The 15,257-nt window shown below is 43.3% G+C and overlaps 1 protein-coding gene across 1 annotated transcript in view; it reads right to left on the bottom strand.

The window, feature by feature from the left end:
- Window positions 1-15,257, bottom strand: part of DDHD1 (DDHD domain containing 1) — a 63,079-nt gene that overhangs the window by 33,222 nt on the left and 14,600 nt on the right. Inside the window, exons 3-5 of the mRNA XM_039705905.1 lie at window positions 12,109-12,210; window positions 5,048-5,176; window positions 3,158-3,305 (exon numbers count right to left, since the gene is read on the bottom strand). Of these exons, the coding sequence (XP_039561839.1) occupies window positions 3,158-3,305; window positions 5,048-5,176; window positions 12,109-12,210 (379 nt within the window). The remainder of the gene's footprint in view (window positions 1-3,157; window positions 3,306-5,047; window positions 5,177-12,108; window positions 12,211-15,257) is intronic.

Genomic DNA, 15,257 nt, shown 5'->3' with positions numbered 1-15,257 from the left:
TTGGGTGGTAGAACCAGAACACTCAATATGTGTAACAACATCTCTCCCTCCCATTCACCCACAAATTCAAAAAAACCACAGATCAACTTTCATAGGAAAAAAAAATACATTCCCAGTAACAATATGTGAGTGTGTACAGTAAAAGGAGACATCCCAAAGAGATTTATTTTAAAGCCAACACTCTGCCTTATCACAAACCAAGGAATTCCAGGATTCTGATGGCAAATAAAACCCCCTCCAATTAAGTACATCCTGCCACAATACCTTGCTTTGTATTAGGCAGAAATACAGATTATAAACCTTCTCCCTTAAAGAACCATCCCTGTGGTACCAACACAGCTCAGAGCTCCTGCTGGGGCAGCTGAATCTCTGTTCCAGCCTGGAGGAGGGACTGTCTCTTCCCAGACAGGCTCCCAGGGAATATCAGTGCTGACAGGAGCAGCTTGTTGCACCAGCTGCTGTGCTACATTTAGATAATAAATGTGTTTAACTACACGGAGAAGAAACAAAATTATGTCACATCCACCACAGACCTGCTCATCCAAGCATCCAAAAGATGCATCTTTTCCATTTACCTACTCACAGGACACCCTGCAACCACAGCATCCAGCCACTCTAATGAGGAGGTTGAGCTCCAGTCCTTAATGAAATTAGCACGGATAATTTGGAACTTCCCTGGACAAGGGGTCTGTTTTCAGCTCTGTAACCAGCAGGATCTGCCTAATGATGCAGCAGCATCCTGGGATGGGTGCTGCACCAGCTTCTTCTCAAGGTGGTAACCTGAGGACAGAATGTGTCAAATGAGCTCTGGTGGGGTCCAGCTGCAGGTTTCCTACTAAAAAATGGGCATTTAAAAGGCAAAAAAACCCTCACTGATATCTTCTCTCCTTAGTTTTGATTTAAGAGAGTGAATGGTGAAAAAAATACTTTTCCTCATTAATTTTGTTTTCCAAAAGGCACCACTGTGTCCCTAATGGAAAAGCATGTAAAAAACCACCCCAAAACCCAAACAGCACACAAATATCAGGGATGAAGGTGCTAACAGAAAGTGCCAGTATGGCTTGTGAGAGCTTGGCAGACATTCCTTCTGAAATCTCTCCCTGCAACATATGGGATGTTCCTCACTGATAAGTTTGAAGTTGTTATTTGAAAAAAAAAAAAAAGGAAAAGAAAAAATAAAGATACTTCAATCTAAAATGATGCTTTAATTTGCAAATTTTGTGCAGAATGCACAATTTATACCAATAATTAGCATTTGAAAAGGCTATGCAATGCTGTCTGGTATTTCTTCAGGACACGAGTGAGATTTACTGAAGCACATGAAGTCTTGTGTCCCTTTTTGAGAAAGTATTTCATATGCTGGGCTGCCAATTAGAGCAGGACTTATGGAATGAACATCTCTGCACTGTGACCTGAGCTGAAGTTAATCCACCCATATAACCCCTCTATCTATGGAAAATGGAGGAGGGAGAAAGATAAAGCAGAAAAAATTAATGATTCCAAGGCTGAAAATTTATTTCTGGTCACTGTTAAAACAGCAGCTTATACTGAGGCTATCTGCATTCCCAGTGTAACTCATCCCACAAAAATTGAAGTTTTTACATTTATTTTGGTGACTAACTTTGAGCCAAGGGCTGTGGATCCTTTTTCTCTATGTTTTGGATTGCTGGCTCTTGAATAAAGTGAATAACAGAGCAGTGAAGTGGCAGGGAAGGGGGTGGGGAGCTGCAGGTTGGTGCTTTGAGGTGACAAATGACACCCAAGTGACATCAAAAGGTTTACCCTGGCACCCCAGAGGAGGCTGGAGTGGCACAAAGAGCTGTGGGGACACAAGAGGCTGATGACACGATGGCACAGAGCACACAGGCACTGACCTAGAGTGACAAAGGGAGGGTGACAAAGCTCCCACCACAAAATCCCAGCAATCCCAGCTCTTCCCACAGGAGCCACTGGGTTTGTCAGGAACCTGGAGCTATTTGGGACACACCTATTGAGCCATCCAGATCTGTAATTAACCCCTTTTTAGCCTCCTCCTCCAGCTAATGAGGGATTCCTCAGTGTCACCCTGTCCCCCACACAGCTGCCATCAGGACCTGATAATTTTTCTAAGATTCAAAATCATCTTTTCAGGTGCATCGAATCACAGATTGCTTTGGGTTGGAAAGGACTCAAAGCTCATGAAGTTCCAAGCCCTGGCATGAAGGAGGATGCAACCCACTAAACCAGGGCTCCAAACTGGCCTTGAACACTGCCAGGAATGGAGCAGCCACAGCTCTGGGAAACATCATTCCCAAGAGCCACTTGCAAACCAAAAGACATTCAGTGAGGAGATTTCACAGCCTTTTTGGTCACATTTTGTTTTTCAGCCAGGCTCTGTGCACAGAACTCCACGAGCAGTATCACAGTTGCATTCATGAGGGCTTCTGTCCTGCTAGGAATGACAACATTCCTGTGTCTCCCCATTCCCTCTCTTTCACAGGATGCAATTTGCTTGCCCACTATCCCAACACCCAGCTCTGAGAGACTCCACTCCAAAACTAACTTTCCCATACCACTTAATCAAGAATCTTCTGCTCAGTTCCTTCACACTGAATTCACCCAGGTACCTCTGGGGAACAACATTCCCCAGAGGAGAAATCTCTCCCTGCTCAGCAAAGCCACCAACCACAGGAGCCAGAATCTCACACAGAATCCTTCAGGCTGGAAAAGACCTCCAAGGTCAACGAGTCCAAACCCCACCTTGACCCAGCCCAGAGCACTGAGTGCCACCTCCTTGGACACCTCCAGGGATGAGGGACTCCAAACCTTCCTGGGCAGCCAATTCCAATCCTGACAACCCTTTCCATGGAGAAATTCCTCCTGATGTCTCCAAGCTGAACCTCCCCTGGTACAACTTGAGGCTACGTGCTCTTCACCATTTCCCCAGAAGTCGTAAGTGCAGGTGATAAAATCAGAATAAAATCTTTGCTCTTCTGGCTCACAGCTGCTCTCCATAAGTCCACACATCCCAATTAACATAAAAATATTGTACCCACAACACAAAGATTAATGACTCAGGAGAAGAGGAGGAGAAGGAAAACAGGGAAAGATTCAGCCCAAACCAAAGGCTCTGCTGCCACTCACGTTAAGGCTGCTTCAAACACTCCAAAGCACTCACATGGCTGTGTTTTTGATGATCCTTCCCTGGTCCATTTTCTGCCCAATGCCATGCACCACAAACACAATGTGGCTGGTCTGGGGTGGCTTGTCTTCTAACGTGGCTTCCTCTACATAGCCTCTGTGCAGCCTTGTCCCACTGCTTGAAGCTGCAGAAAGAACATTATCCCACATCAGTGACATCCTGCCAGCTGCAGTGCCCTCCTCTGCTGACACAAGCTTGGCTTTTCTCAGGCCAACACGTTGAAAATCAGATTATACAATAAAGAATCATAAAATTAAAAAAAAATATTTAAAATATATTTTTAAATATAGGCACTTCTAAAGCCCTGAAAGATTTGAGCAGCCAGGTGAGATCAATAACCACTTCCACTGCAAAGGGAATTAATTTCAGGTATGTTCTGGAGAACAGCTCTTCAGAAAATAGTTGTGTAACTGTGCACACACTTTTACAGCACAGAACCCTTCTCCTGGGTGTCTCAATCAATGAAATTCCTTCTGTCTCCACCTTACTCCCACAGCATGGAAGGATCATGGAAATGACCTGGCCACATAAGTGATTAAGTGCTGTCACTTTATCCACCCCAATTAAAACAGCTGGTTGAAAACCTTTAAAATGTATCATTTTGCTAGGGAAAACTTGCTTTATTTTGAGCTGATCCAACCTGAAATTCCCCCCTCGTTCTCCAGCTCAGTGACCAGACCCAAACCCAATTTCCCAGGGTAAATGTGGGCATTTTCTCCCTGCTGTGCTGACAAACCCATGGGCACAATGTGCCTCCATCCCCCTCTAGTGACACTCAGGAGACCACCAGGCACCAGTGCTGGCCTCAAAAACTGGAACTAACAGCTTATTTTGGTTTTAAAGAGGAGGAAAACACCCCAAACTCACTGAGGGCATTTTTCACCCAAGACAGGTTTTGTTTACCAAGTGAGTTTCTCTTTGATAGTTCTCCCCCACAAATTGTTTAGGACAGATCTCATTATTTATTACACATCATCCCAATGGTGTTCTGGATAAATTACTTCATTTCTTCTGGAACTGAAGCACTGAATGATATTATTTTTTTCAGGAAACATTAATTAAGTGTTCACCCAGGAGTCCTGGAGGGTAAGAGGGCATTAATTACAGGGCAGAGGATGCAGAATAAAGTCAGACCTGTGACCTGACCTTGTCTCCTCAAGGAACAAACCAGATGTGCAGGTTCTTGTTCTGGTGTCCTGCACAGGACAAATTCCCATTTTCTAGGGTGAAAATAATCTGCTTTTTCCTTGAGAGACCCCCCAAGCTCTTCCAACCATCTCAGTTTCGCTGCCTGACTGGGAGTGTTGAATTTAAACAAGCCTGAATTTCTACTGGAAATAATTTCTGTCTAAATGCCCTTTCCTGTCAGTTCATACTTCTGTTTCATGAACAGAAAAAAAGGCTGGATGGAGGTGGGGAGAGGGAAGGTATGGTCACGTATTTAAGGAATGCATCACAATATCTAAGAACCCAACAGTAAAATTAAGGTTGCAAAAGGAACTGTAATACTCATATTATTAAAGGAATAATTCTAATTTCACAGTAGCTTCTGGACTCTGTCACTGTAATATTTTCATGTATTTGTTATGTAGTGTTAACTGCTGCATTCAAAGCCATCAAAATATGGAATAAAATTAAAATATAAGTCAAATATGTAATGTAAATAAAATAAAATTTTAAAATATTCACATCTAGTCACAACTATTTTCACAAGATAAGGACTCTGAATAAATAAAAAATGCATAAAATAAAATGGGTAAAGTGGGCTGCTCACATTAAAATCTGAAATATCCTTCTGGAGTTAAAGCAACAAACTTCAAATGCTGGCATTTACAATATTCTTTACAACGGCTGGGAAAGATTTACCTTTGGAAAACCCCAATTTTTGTGTGACAGTCCTTGCAATTTTGGATGTTGTGGCATCACTGTACAGATACACTTCATCCACACTGTGCCAGTCCACATGGTTACGGCTCAGCTTTAGACTATGAATAGCTGCAGCAAAAAGGAAGACATAAATTGAATTTAGGTGGGGAAGAGGGGGAAAAAAAACAAACAAAGAGAGAAAGAAGGGTGATTTACACACAGGTTAAAATCTAGAGCTCCGTTATTCCTAAATCTGTGTTATTTCTTACCTTGAGGAATTTCTACAGCTGGGTTTAACCTGAGCAGGACACGCAGCAGGTTGAAGATCACCTATGAGGACACTTCACAAAATTCCCCTCCCACCCTCATTTTGGGATGGGAAGTACCCAAAATATTCTTGGGTACTTCCCACCAGAGGTGGGTATTGTGTGACAGTCCTTGCAATTTTGGATGTTGTGGCATCACTGTACAGATACACTTCATCCACACTGTGCCAGTCCACATGGTTACGGCTCAGCTTTAGACTATGAATAGCTGCAGCAAAAAGGAAGACATAAATTGAATTTAGGTGGGGAAGAGGGGGAAAAAAAACAAACAAAGAGAGAAAGAAGGGTGATTTACACACAGGTTAAAATCTAGAGCTCCGTTATTCCTAAATCTGTGTTATTTCTTACCTTGAGGAATTTCTACAGCTGGGTTTAACCTGAGCAGGACACGCAGCAGGTTGAAGATCACCTATGAGGACACTTCACAAAATTCCCCTCCCACCCTCATTTTGGGGTGGGAAGTACCCAAAATATTCTTTTAATAGGGGCAGGGTAATGGATCCTGAAACACCAGAAGTGGGTGTGATGAGCAGGTGGCTGCCCCAGGTATTTTCATCATTAAAAAGTGGAATTTCAGCCCTCTCTCCCATGAGAGCTGCTCTGCTCTAACACAGAGGCTCTCCTTGCATTTCTCCCCTTTCAGAAATATCTCAGAGCTGGAAATGCAGCTCAATGAGCCTCTGAATGAGCAATTTCTGGCACAGAACAGAATGCAGCTCTTTGAAAAGCCACTAAGAGCTCTGGTGGTTGGGTTTTTTCTGTGCACTGATTGTGTTTTTCCAGATTTGGAACTGATTGAGCTCCGAGCCCGACCTCATGACACACAGCCTGACTGTCAGGATTAAACAACAGGCACGTTGTGATGCAAATCAGAATCATCTCAGCCTTGGAGCTTGCAGGAGCCAAGCAGTGCCACAGCTGAGTTACAATAATTTGGATTTCACCAAAATTTGCTGCTGAGGTCTCGTTGAACATAGGGTGCAGAACATCTGCAGAGCTGACAACAGCAATAGCCCTGTGACCAAAGAAATGGTGATTTATCTGTCATTGCTCTTGCTGGGAAGTCCAAAGTCATGGAAAACACCCAGAGGGGCTGTTTTGGGGTTGTTTTTTCCACAGCAAGCAGAGCTCTAACCTGTCTCCTCCTTGAATCACCCAAATGAATTTTTTATACTCTTCTAAAAACATTCTGAGAAAGGCTGAGCCATCACAATTCCCAATTTTAACTCTGCTACAGCACAAACCAGTCAGGCTCAGCCAGATGTTGTGACCTTTCTCCAGCAGTATTTTTTGTTTCTTTTCCAAAGCAGACAGACTTGACACAGACTGATGAAAAACTGAACGAGCTCGGTAAGGAACAGGGGGATTAAGAGAGGATTAGCCCTTGTGTTGTGGTAAACAACTGATTCACCAAAAGAACTGGAATTACATCGTTGTTTTACACTGGCAGAGCAGGAAGAGAAAAGAAATAAGCCTGAAAAGCAGAGATGGTCTGTTCAGGAGGTTTTCAAGAACTGTTCCATCTGCATTCTGCAAAATCCCTCTGAGAGTATGATCCTGGGGAAGCTGGCAGAGGAGGAGTGGAAGTTTGATGCCTTTGGAGGGTGTTGTGTTCAATGTCCAAAAAAAAAAAAGAAGAGGAATAGACATGGTTGAGTCACTTATTACCACAGGAAAAAAAGCAGTTTGTGGTGGAGTGACCCTCAAAAATCGAGTCCAGCCTCTCTATTGGAAGGAACATAAAGGAACAAGTAGGTTTTTCCCACCCTGCATCAATGATTCCCACTTGGGAAGAACAAATTCCTCACTTTTATGCTGTTCGTGGACGTGGAAGGAACACCAACATCAACAACAAGACGTGGAAGCACCAAAGTACTTCAAATGAAGTTCAGCAGGGCCAAGTGTGAGGTTCTGCTCCAGGGCCAGGGCAATCCCAAGCACAAATTCAGGCTGGAGCAGCCCTGAGGAGGATTTGGGGGTGCTGGTGGATGAGAAGACCAACAGGACCCAGCCACTTGTGTCTGCAGGGCAAATGTGCCATCCAAAGAAATGTCACCAGCAGGGAGCTGGGGATGTTCAGTCTGGAGAAGAAAAGGATCTAGGGAGAGCTCAGAGCTGTTGGAACCCTGGGAATTGCTGAGAATTTCAGACCTTCTGTGCTGCCAGGCTCTGGCCCCCAAAAGAACACTGCACTGACCTAAGGCCTGGAGAAGTTTCCGGAGTGGATCGGGAGAACGGGGATTGTTCGTGTGCGGTTTGGATAGAAGTGTGTAACGTCACAGGGTGGGAAACTCAGAGTTAAAGGGTTTAGAATAGTAATATCTATAAAGAAAGATGGAGGTTTTAGGGTTGGAAGCTGCTCCTTCTTCACCTTCTTCTCCGTGGGTTCTTAGTTTGTTAGAGTGAAGTGCTGCAGAACTCAGGGTTTGTGAGACTGTGACAGAGATAAGAACTGATAAACATCTGAGACCCAACAAGAAATACCATCCTGAGCATTTAATCCTGATCCTGGAGAAAAAAAGAAGCTAAAACTCGACACAGAGCCCCTTGCAGGACCTAAAGGTGCACCTAGAGAGAGACTGGGGACAAGGCATGGAGGGACAGGACACAGGGAATGGCTTTTAACTGGAAAATGGTAGATGGAGGTTGGATACTGGGAAAGAATTCTGCCCTGTGAGGGTGGGCAGGCCCTGGATCCCTGGAATGTCCAAGGCCAGGCTGGGCAGGGCTTGGAGCAGCCTGGGATGGTGGAAGGTGTCCCTGCCATGGCAGGGGTGGGACTGGATGAGCTTTAAGGTCCCTTCCAAACCAAACCATTCTGGGATTCTAGGGAATATTCAGCACCATTTCTCTGCACATTTAGTAGCACTTTCAAAAGACATCCTTAAAAATCTGGTGTACTGTTAACAAAACACCACCTGAAAGTGGCAGTGACCTTCAGCAGGACCAAAGCTGCCCAAGCTCAGATGAATTTCTTACAGCACCTGGACTATGAGCTCTTCCTTTCTACACACACACAGAACAAAACAAAACAAAAATTTCATGTGTTGGTCCTTCCCTCCCAATTTTCCTTTAGCTACAAAATATCAGGAGTTTTTTAGGTAAGTGGCAGGATCCAGAAGAAGCAGATGGACAAAGCTTTCCAGAAAATCTACCAATTTGCCAGTAAGGTGATACATTTTGCAATTTTAATTGACATATTTACATTCATCTTGATTCTCTCAATAAGTTTTGCTTACCAACACATTCTGTGCTTTGCTTTGGAGCTTTTTTTGCCTTTTTCTTTTTACCAAAAAATCTTTGGTAAGATCCTTGTCTTCACTTTTTAATTTCTCTAAACCCTGTGATGTCTGTCCATCCTCAAAGCCTGGATGTGATGCCCACAAACCTTTTGCCTCAGGCTGGACAGGGCTTGGAGCAACCTGGACCAGTGGGAGGTGTCCCTGCCCATGGCAGGAGGCTGGAATGAGATGGGCTTTAAGGTCCCTTCCAACCTAAATATTTCTGGGATTTGATTCTGTGATTATTTGACAGTGAAGAGATTATTAAAACCCTTGAGAGTTCAACCAAAAAGAGCTTCTGCTGCTGACAGCCCCAGGGGGTGTTAACAGTGAGACAGGGAACACAAAAATGTGTCTTTGGGGAGGATTTGACAGCAGTCTGAAAAGAAACATCCTAAAAAAAAATAAAATTAAATATTCCAAGTGTGCTTTGCAGGCATGGGATTTTACAGACTGACACTGCTGGCTTGAAGCTGAGCCTGAGGAAGGGAAAGTGATGTTCCCTGAGGATGAGGAGAGGACAGGACTGACACTGTCTGTGCAGAAGGACTGTCCTGTGAAGCTCCAGAGGGGCTCAGAGTGGCAGCTCAGGGTGTCCCAGGTGTCAGGGAGCCACCAGGGCGTGTCACAGCCTGGCTGAGCAGCCCAGGCTCAGAATTCAGATGAGGCAGCAGGACAGGCACAGGGGAATCTCTTCTTGCTCATCCCTCTGCATCCTCCAGGAGCACAAATCCCACACCTGATGGTGCTGAGCTTCACTGAGATCTGACTCTCCAGGACATCTCTGCCATAAATCCACAGGGACACAAAACTCCTCTGCACCTGACTTCTCGTGGATTTGTTCTCACGTGGCACTTCCCTGACACTGACAGCATTCCCACAGACATCTCCCTGTAGGTGCCTCTTCCCCTGATGAAAAAAAGCCCTGCAGAAAACCCCTGCACACTTGTCTGGAGAAGAGAGGCTCTGGGGAGACTGGCAGCAGCTTCCCAGAACTTGGAGGGGATTTTAGAAGAGGGGGAACAACTTTTTACATGGGGAGATAGAGAGAGGGAAGGGTTTTAAATTAAAGGAAGAGAGATTTAGACTAGATTTAAGGAAGAAATTCCTTACTCAGGCTGAGGTTGCCCAGAGAAGCTGTGGCTGCTCCTGGATCCCTGGAAGTGTCCAAGGCCAGGCTGGACATTGAGGTTTGGAGCAGCCTGGGTCAGTGGAAGGTGTGGAATGAGATGGGATTTAAAGTCCCTTCCAGCCCAAGCCCTTCTGGGATTTTAGTTAGGGATTAAAGGCCAAGTCCTTGGAGATGAGGCCAAATTTTGGGTTCTTTTGTAGCCAGAACTTAGAAATGAAACATTTCTCAGGAACACCAACCAAGGCAGACTCCTACAGTGTGAGCACATGAAAAGCTCAGCCCTGCTGGAGATGGAAGATGGGATCAAGAAAAGGATTTCTTTCAGCTGAAGAAATCAGTGGTTGCTGTCACACAAACTCCAGTTGCACCAAGAGAGATGAACCCCGAGGGAAAAAAATCCCCCTAAAAAGTTGAAATCTGAAAAATGAATCTTAAACTCAGAACAGATATTCCTAAAGCCTTGCAGAACCTGATCTCCATGAGGCTTCTGACTCATCTTGAGTCAAAGAAATGGAGAATAACAGAGGAGCAGAAGCCCTGCACTGTGTTTGCTCATGGCAGGGATGTGCACATGGAAACATCCTCCCAGCCTGAGGAGCTGAGCACCTCCTGGGGCCAACTGCTCACAATTAAACACCTTTTTTAGCTAAGTACCTGCTTCTCTACTTGATGCTTTCATCCACCAGCCAAGAGCAAAGCACAGGGTGGATCTTTTGTCCCCAGAGTCTGATGGTGCTCAAGTCAAAATCAATCCAGGGAAAAGCATCTTTGAAGTGCTCAGGGCTGACACTGCCTCCAAGGACAAAGGCACTGTCATTCCAGCCAGGACAGAGACCAGAGCAGGGATACAGACTGTCTCAAAACCTCTCCTGCCTTCTTTTTTTTTTTTCTCAAGGATTTTTAAATTGATCTGTCTTGCAAGCAGCAGGTGCCACACAAAAGCCTGACACATGGTACAGGGAGCTGAGAACATAATTTGGCTGCTGTTGTTCCTTCTGAAATGAATCTCAGGTTCTGCTACATGAACCTGTAGATTTAAAAACCTTTTCTTATTTATTTTTTTAAAAGAGCCATTAAAAAGACCATTGCTCTTAATTAAAAATGTCTCACATTGCTGTCATTTTTACATTGCACTTCACCACCTCTCAATTCATCACTGTCACTATTTGTCACACAACCACCTAATTTCAATTTTTTTTTAATTCGAGCACATTCATTACCACAACTGAGCATGATTTGAAGGGAAAAAAATGCACAACATAATTTTAGAATTCCAATTTACACAAGAAAAGGCAGAAGTCCTTTCCTCTTGCTTGAATTACACTGATTCACCTTTAACAGACTTGGGTTCCTTGTGTGAGAAGAGGCAGGAAAAAATTTACTGCAAAGCATTTTGATTTCTGGCATTTTCCATATGGACCCAAGCACATAAAAAATAATTAAAGAAAGTCAAAAAGCAAGTATTATTCATGTAAAAATAACTTCTCAGAGTTCACAACGTCCCCAGGAGCTACAAGAATACAAGGTATGACAAGAACAACTCCAAACCCACCACGTGCATTTACATTTTAAATGAAAGGTTTTAGAAGTCAGTGAAAGTTCAATCACTCCTGGCTTTAGAGGTGGCAGGGAGAGCCCTGTGACAAGAACTTTGGAGCCTTCTGCAATCATTAATGGCTCCTGTAAGATCTGCCCCCACTTTCTGAAATAAATCTGCAGGACATCAGCTGCTGCAAAGGTCAGGGCTGTTTCCTGCAGCTCAGCAGCCTTCAGCTATAATCCACACAGCTTCCCTCTTCCAGCCCATGGCCAGGGACTCCTTTCACTCCAAAGCTGCAGCAAAAATGAGTTATAACTTAAAATTAAAGATTATTACCCAAAAGAAAGCAGCAAACAAAACTTTATCTGGAAGGAACCCTCCATTAATTCTCTGTGAGAATTAATCTCATCCCAGGCCTGCTGCAATCCTAAAAAAGTCCCTCTTGTTTTATTGAAAAAGCCAAATCACACCAAAGAGTGCAAGAAACAAATGTTCACAGTTTTCAAGAGCCACAAACAATTCTAATAAGAATTACTGCATGACACTACAAGCATCTACATTTCTCTAGGACTCACAACACTTCTACTTTTCCTCCAAGCTTTAGGATGCTTTTTCCTTTCCCATGGAAAGAAATGGCATGCATACAGCTCAAAAAACTGAAGCATGTAAATCTAACATTTAACTGAGACAAGCAAACTGGAATTTAAAGCTTCCTAAGCCAGGAGCACTACAAAAAATTAAAAAAAAAAAAAGAAAAAAAAAGAAATCTCCAATTACTGTACCTTGGGAATGCTTTCGCTTAAGACATGCAGCATCTGATTTCTCCTTATATCCTCTCCATTTGAACAAAGAAGGGAGGGAGAAGGGAGGGAGGTAGTAGAGAACTAAAAGTAAAAACACTGAGCTTCAAAGTAAAATTTTTAAAAGGGGTATCATTTTTTTTTCATTAGTATCACCATTTTTAGGAAAAAAAAAAAGAAAGAAAAGTCACGTTTTCTAGAAAGAACTAAAATGTATATATTAAAAAAAGAAAACAAAAAACAACAGATTGTGTAGCCGAAGTGTCAGGTCCCAAAATAAATTTTTTCACTCTTCACAACCAGTTATGACATCACAACAGAGCTAAAGGCACTGGGACATGGTGCCACCAGAGTCACCTAAAGCATCATCTACTCCTTGGTACAGGGGAGAACACACTGACCCTGACTAAATGTACACTAAAAACCTCCATTTCAAGCACAGCTCTGGGTTTTTTCCCCCAAAAGAATGCAAGAGGATGGTTAGAAGTTAGATTAGACAAAATCTCCTGCTCTTGCCCTGTTCTGCAAGGCCCTGATCCAGCAAAGTGAGTGACATTCCACACTGGTGTCACCTACCCCAGGCATCCCAACAGCTCTCAGTGCAGGTAAAAATGAAATGTATTTATTGTTGCACATCACTTCTCTGGGAGGGAGGAAAATCAGGCTCAGAGCTACAGCACTGGGGATTCCACAGAATAATTCCATTTGCAATATTGTACTGGATTTTTGCTTCCCTCAGGAAGAATCAACACAGGAAACTCAAGGAAAGTAGAGGAAAAATTGCTTTTCGTGGTGAGGGTGGTAAAATACTGAACAGGCTGCTCAGAGAGGTTGTGGAGTCTGTTGTTGGAGATACTGAAAATCCCACAGGAAACATCCTGAGCAAGCTCATCAGAGGAGGGAGGTTGGGTTTGAGCATCCCCAGAGATCCCTCCTGACCTGCACAAGTCTCCAATTCTATGAACAGAACTTTCCCATCTAAAGGTAAACTTAGCTGTGCCAAAAATGCATGTGAATTTTTTATACAGTGAGAAAAAAACTATTTGAAAGCTAAGACCAAAAAAAAAAAAATCAGCTCTTCCAAATGCAATTTTTAGAGGTTTTGTGGCCTTGACCACATGCTGAAATTCTGTAAGAAAAAACCCAATAAAGTTCTGCTGTCTCAAAATCAATGCATTAAAATATTAATTCTAACTGACAGGATTTTTTATTTCAGTATGTCTGCCATGGAATCACAGAGTATTTTCTGGCAGAGGGACTGCTGGGGTTCATCTGCTCCAATCCTCCTCACAGATCAGGATCAACTTCAAAGTCAGATCCAATTTCAGGTTTGAATCAGGTTGCTTGGGTGAATTCCAGCTGAATTTTGAGCATCTCTCTGTGCAAATACAAAGAACTGTATCCATTCCTATCCCATAAATAAAGCTTTCAGCTTCACTCCATCATCACTAAATGAATATAGCTGAAAAAGGTCGTGGAGCAATGGATGATAGGAACTTAAACTGCTCTTGTTTTATCTGACAGCAGCCTGGATATGCCAGAAATCTCTGTAAATGCTGCTCCTCTGATGGGCTACTTCAGACAGGTGCTGACCTCACTGTCTGCCTAAGTATGAGGAAAAGGCAGTTTCTAAATCTTCTGCCATTCTGTACATTTTAAGTTTATTCACTGCTACATGGGTGTCCCTCTCCAGCTCTCCTGGAGCCTTCTCCTCTCCAGGTGAGCACCCCCAGCTCTCCAGCCTGGCTCCAGAGCAGGACACACAACTCAGGGAGACCATCCCTTCCCTTGACCTGCTGGCCAAGCTCCTTTTGATCAAAAAGTGCCCCATTTCTGCACCCTGCCATCAAAACAATAATTTATCTGATGCACTGAAGGGGATCAGGCACCAAGAGGAGTCACTGGCATCAGGCATCATAAACCAAGCTCCTTTTGCAAGGCATGAAGTTAAATACTTTGTGTGATGAAAATCAAAAGGCAAATTACAGATTGCTCAGCACAGGAGTGATCTCCAGGCTGCCCCATGGAAAACAGAGCCTGGGGAATCACTCCCTGTCATCTGTGCTTTCTGGTCCCTTCTGCATTTAAAGCTCCTTGTGCTCCCAAAAACACAACAAAGTTTTTTTGGTATTTTTTTTTTTTTTTGTGAAGAATAACACAATTAAATGTCAGCATGGGCATTATGTTATTTGTGGGCTGCAGGTTGGAGACCCCCTCCTGAATAATTCTGCACTTTCAGAGGAAGGTTTGCTGGATTAACAGTTTAAAAATGGGCCATTTATCCCTCCTATCACCACCAAAAGCCCTGGGTGATTTCCTTGTTAACACACTACAATCCAGGATTAATAAATTTAATACAATTAATAGAATTAATAAATTTAATCACTGGAGTAATTCTTGGTACAAAAGAGCTGTTACAGCAGCTTGTGTTAACTTTGCTGAGGAATCAGAGGGCACAGAAAGTTCTTCATCCCTCACAAGGTTTTATCACAGCACAGGGAACAGCCACTTTGCTTCCCAATGGATATTTCCAGATTGATCTCAACTTTCACTGATCATAAATAACAGGTACCTGTAAACCCTGATGGCACCAAAAACTGCTTCATACAGGATGCAATTACAACAAAATGGAGCATTTAAGAAATTTATGAACTGAATTCAGCTAATTTTGTTTATTTCACCAGTTGCAGGCCTTCTCCCGGTGCCACTGCAGATGGCATTTGTGGATACCAGAGGATCCAAGAGGTATTGAGAGGCAAATCAGAATGACAAAACCGCTTTTCACACACTGTCAGCTGTAATTGTCCTGCAACTCTCCTATTATTATCAAAAAACCCTGTTGAAACCTACTGGTGACTTGACATATATACCACTGAGGTGATGCCATACATAGATTGGGGTTTTTGTTTTGTTTTTTGGGGGCTTGCTTTTTTGGTTTTGCCTTTTTTCTTTTCTGACTTTGGTTTCAGAAGAGGCACTGGCACCTGAATTTGGAGTTTTTCTGATCTTTTACATTTTCATAAACGTGGTCATATGTCTCATCACTCTCCTCAGTCCATCCACCATCATATCTGAAAATTTCTGTTCCATAGTTCAGACTTTTATCTGAAAAAATCCCAACCCTGATCTCT

The sequence above is a fragment of the Passer montanus genome, unplaced genomic scaffold (genome assembly GCF_014805655.1).
Source record: "Passer montanus isolate IOZ18808 unplaced genomic scaffold, ASM1480565v1 scaffold189, whole genome shotgun sequence".
NCBI classification, from domain to species: Eukaryota; Metazoa; Chordata; class Aves; order Passeriformes; family Passeridae; genus Passer; species Passer montanus.
The sequence above is the reverse complement of the archived record's forward strand: the minus strand, read 5'-3'. Positions and strand labels throughout refer to the sequence as shown.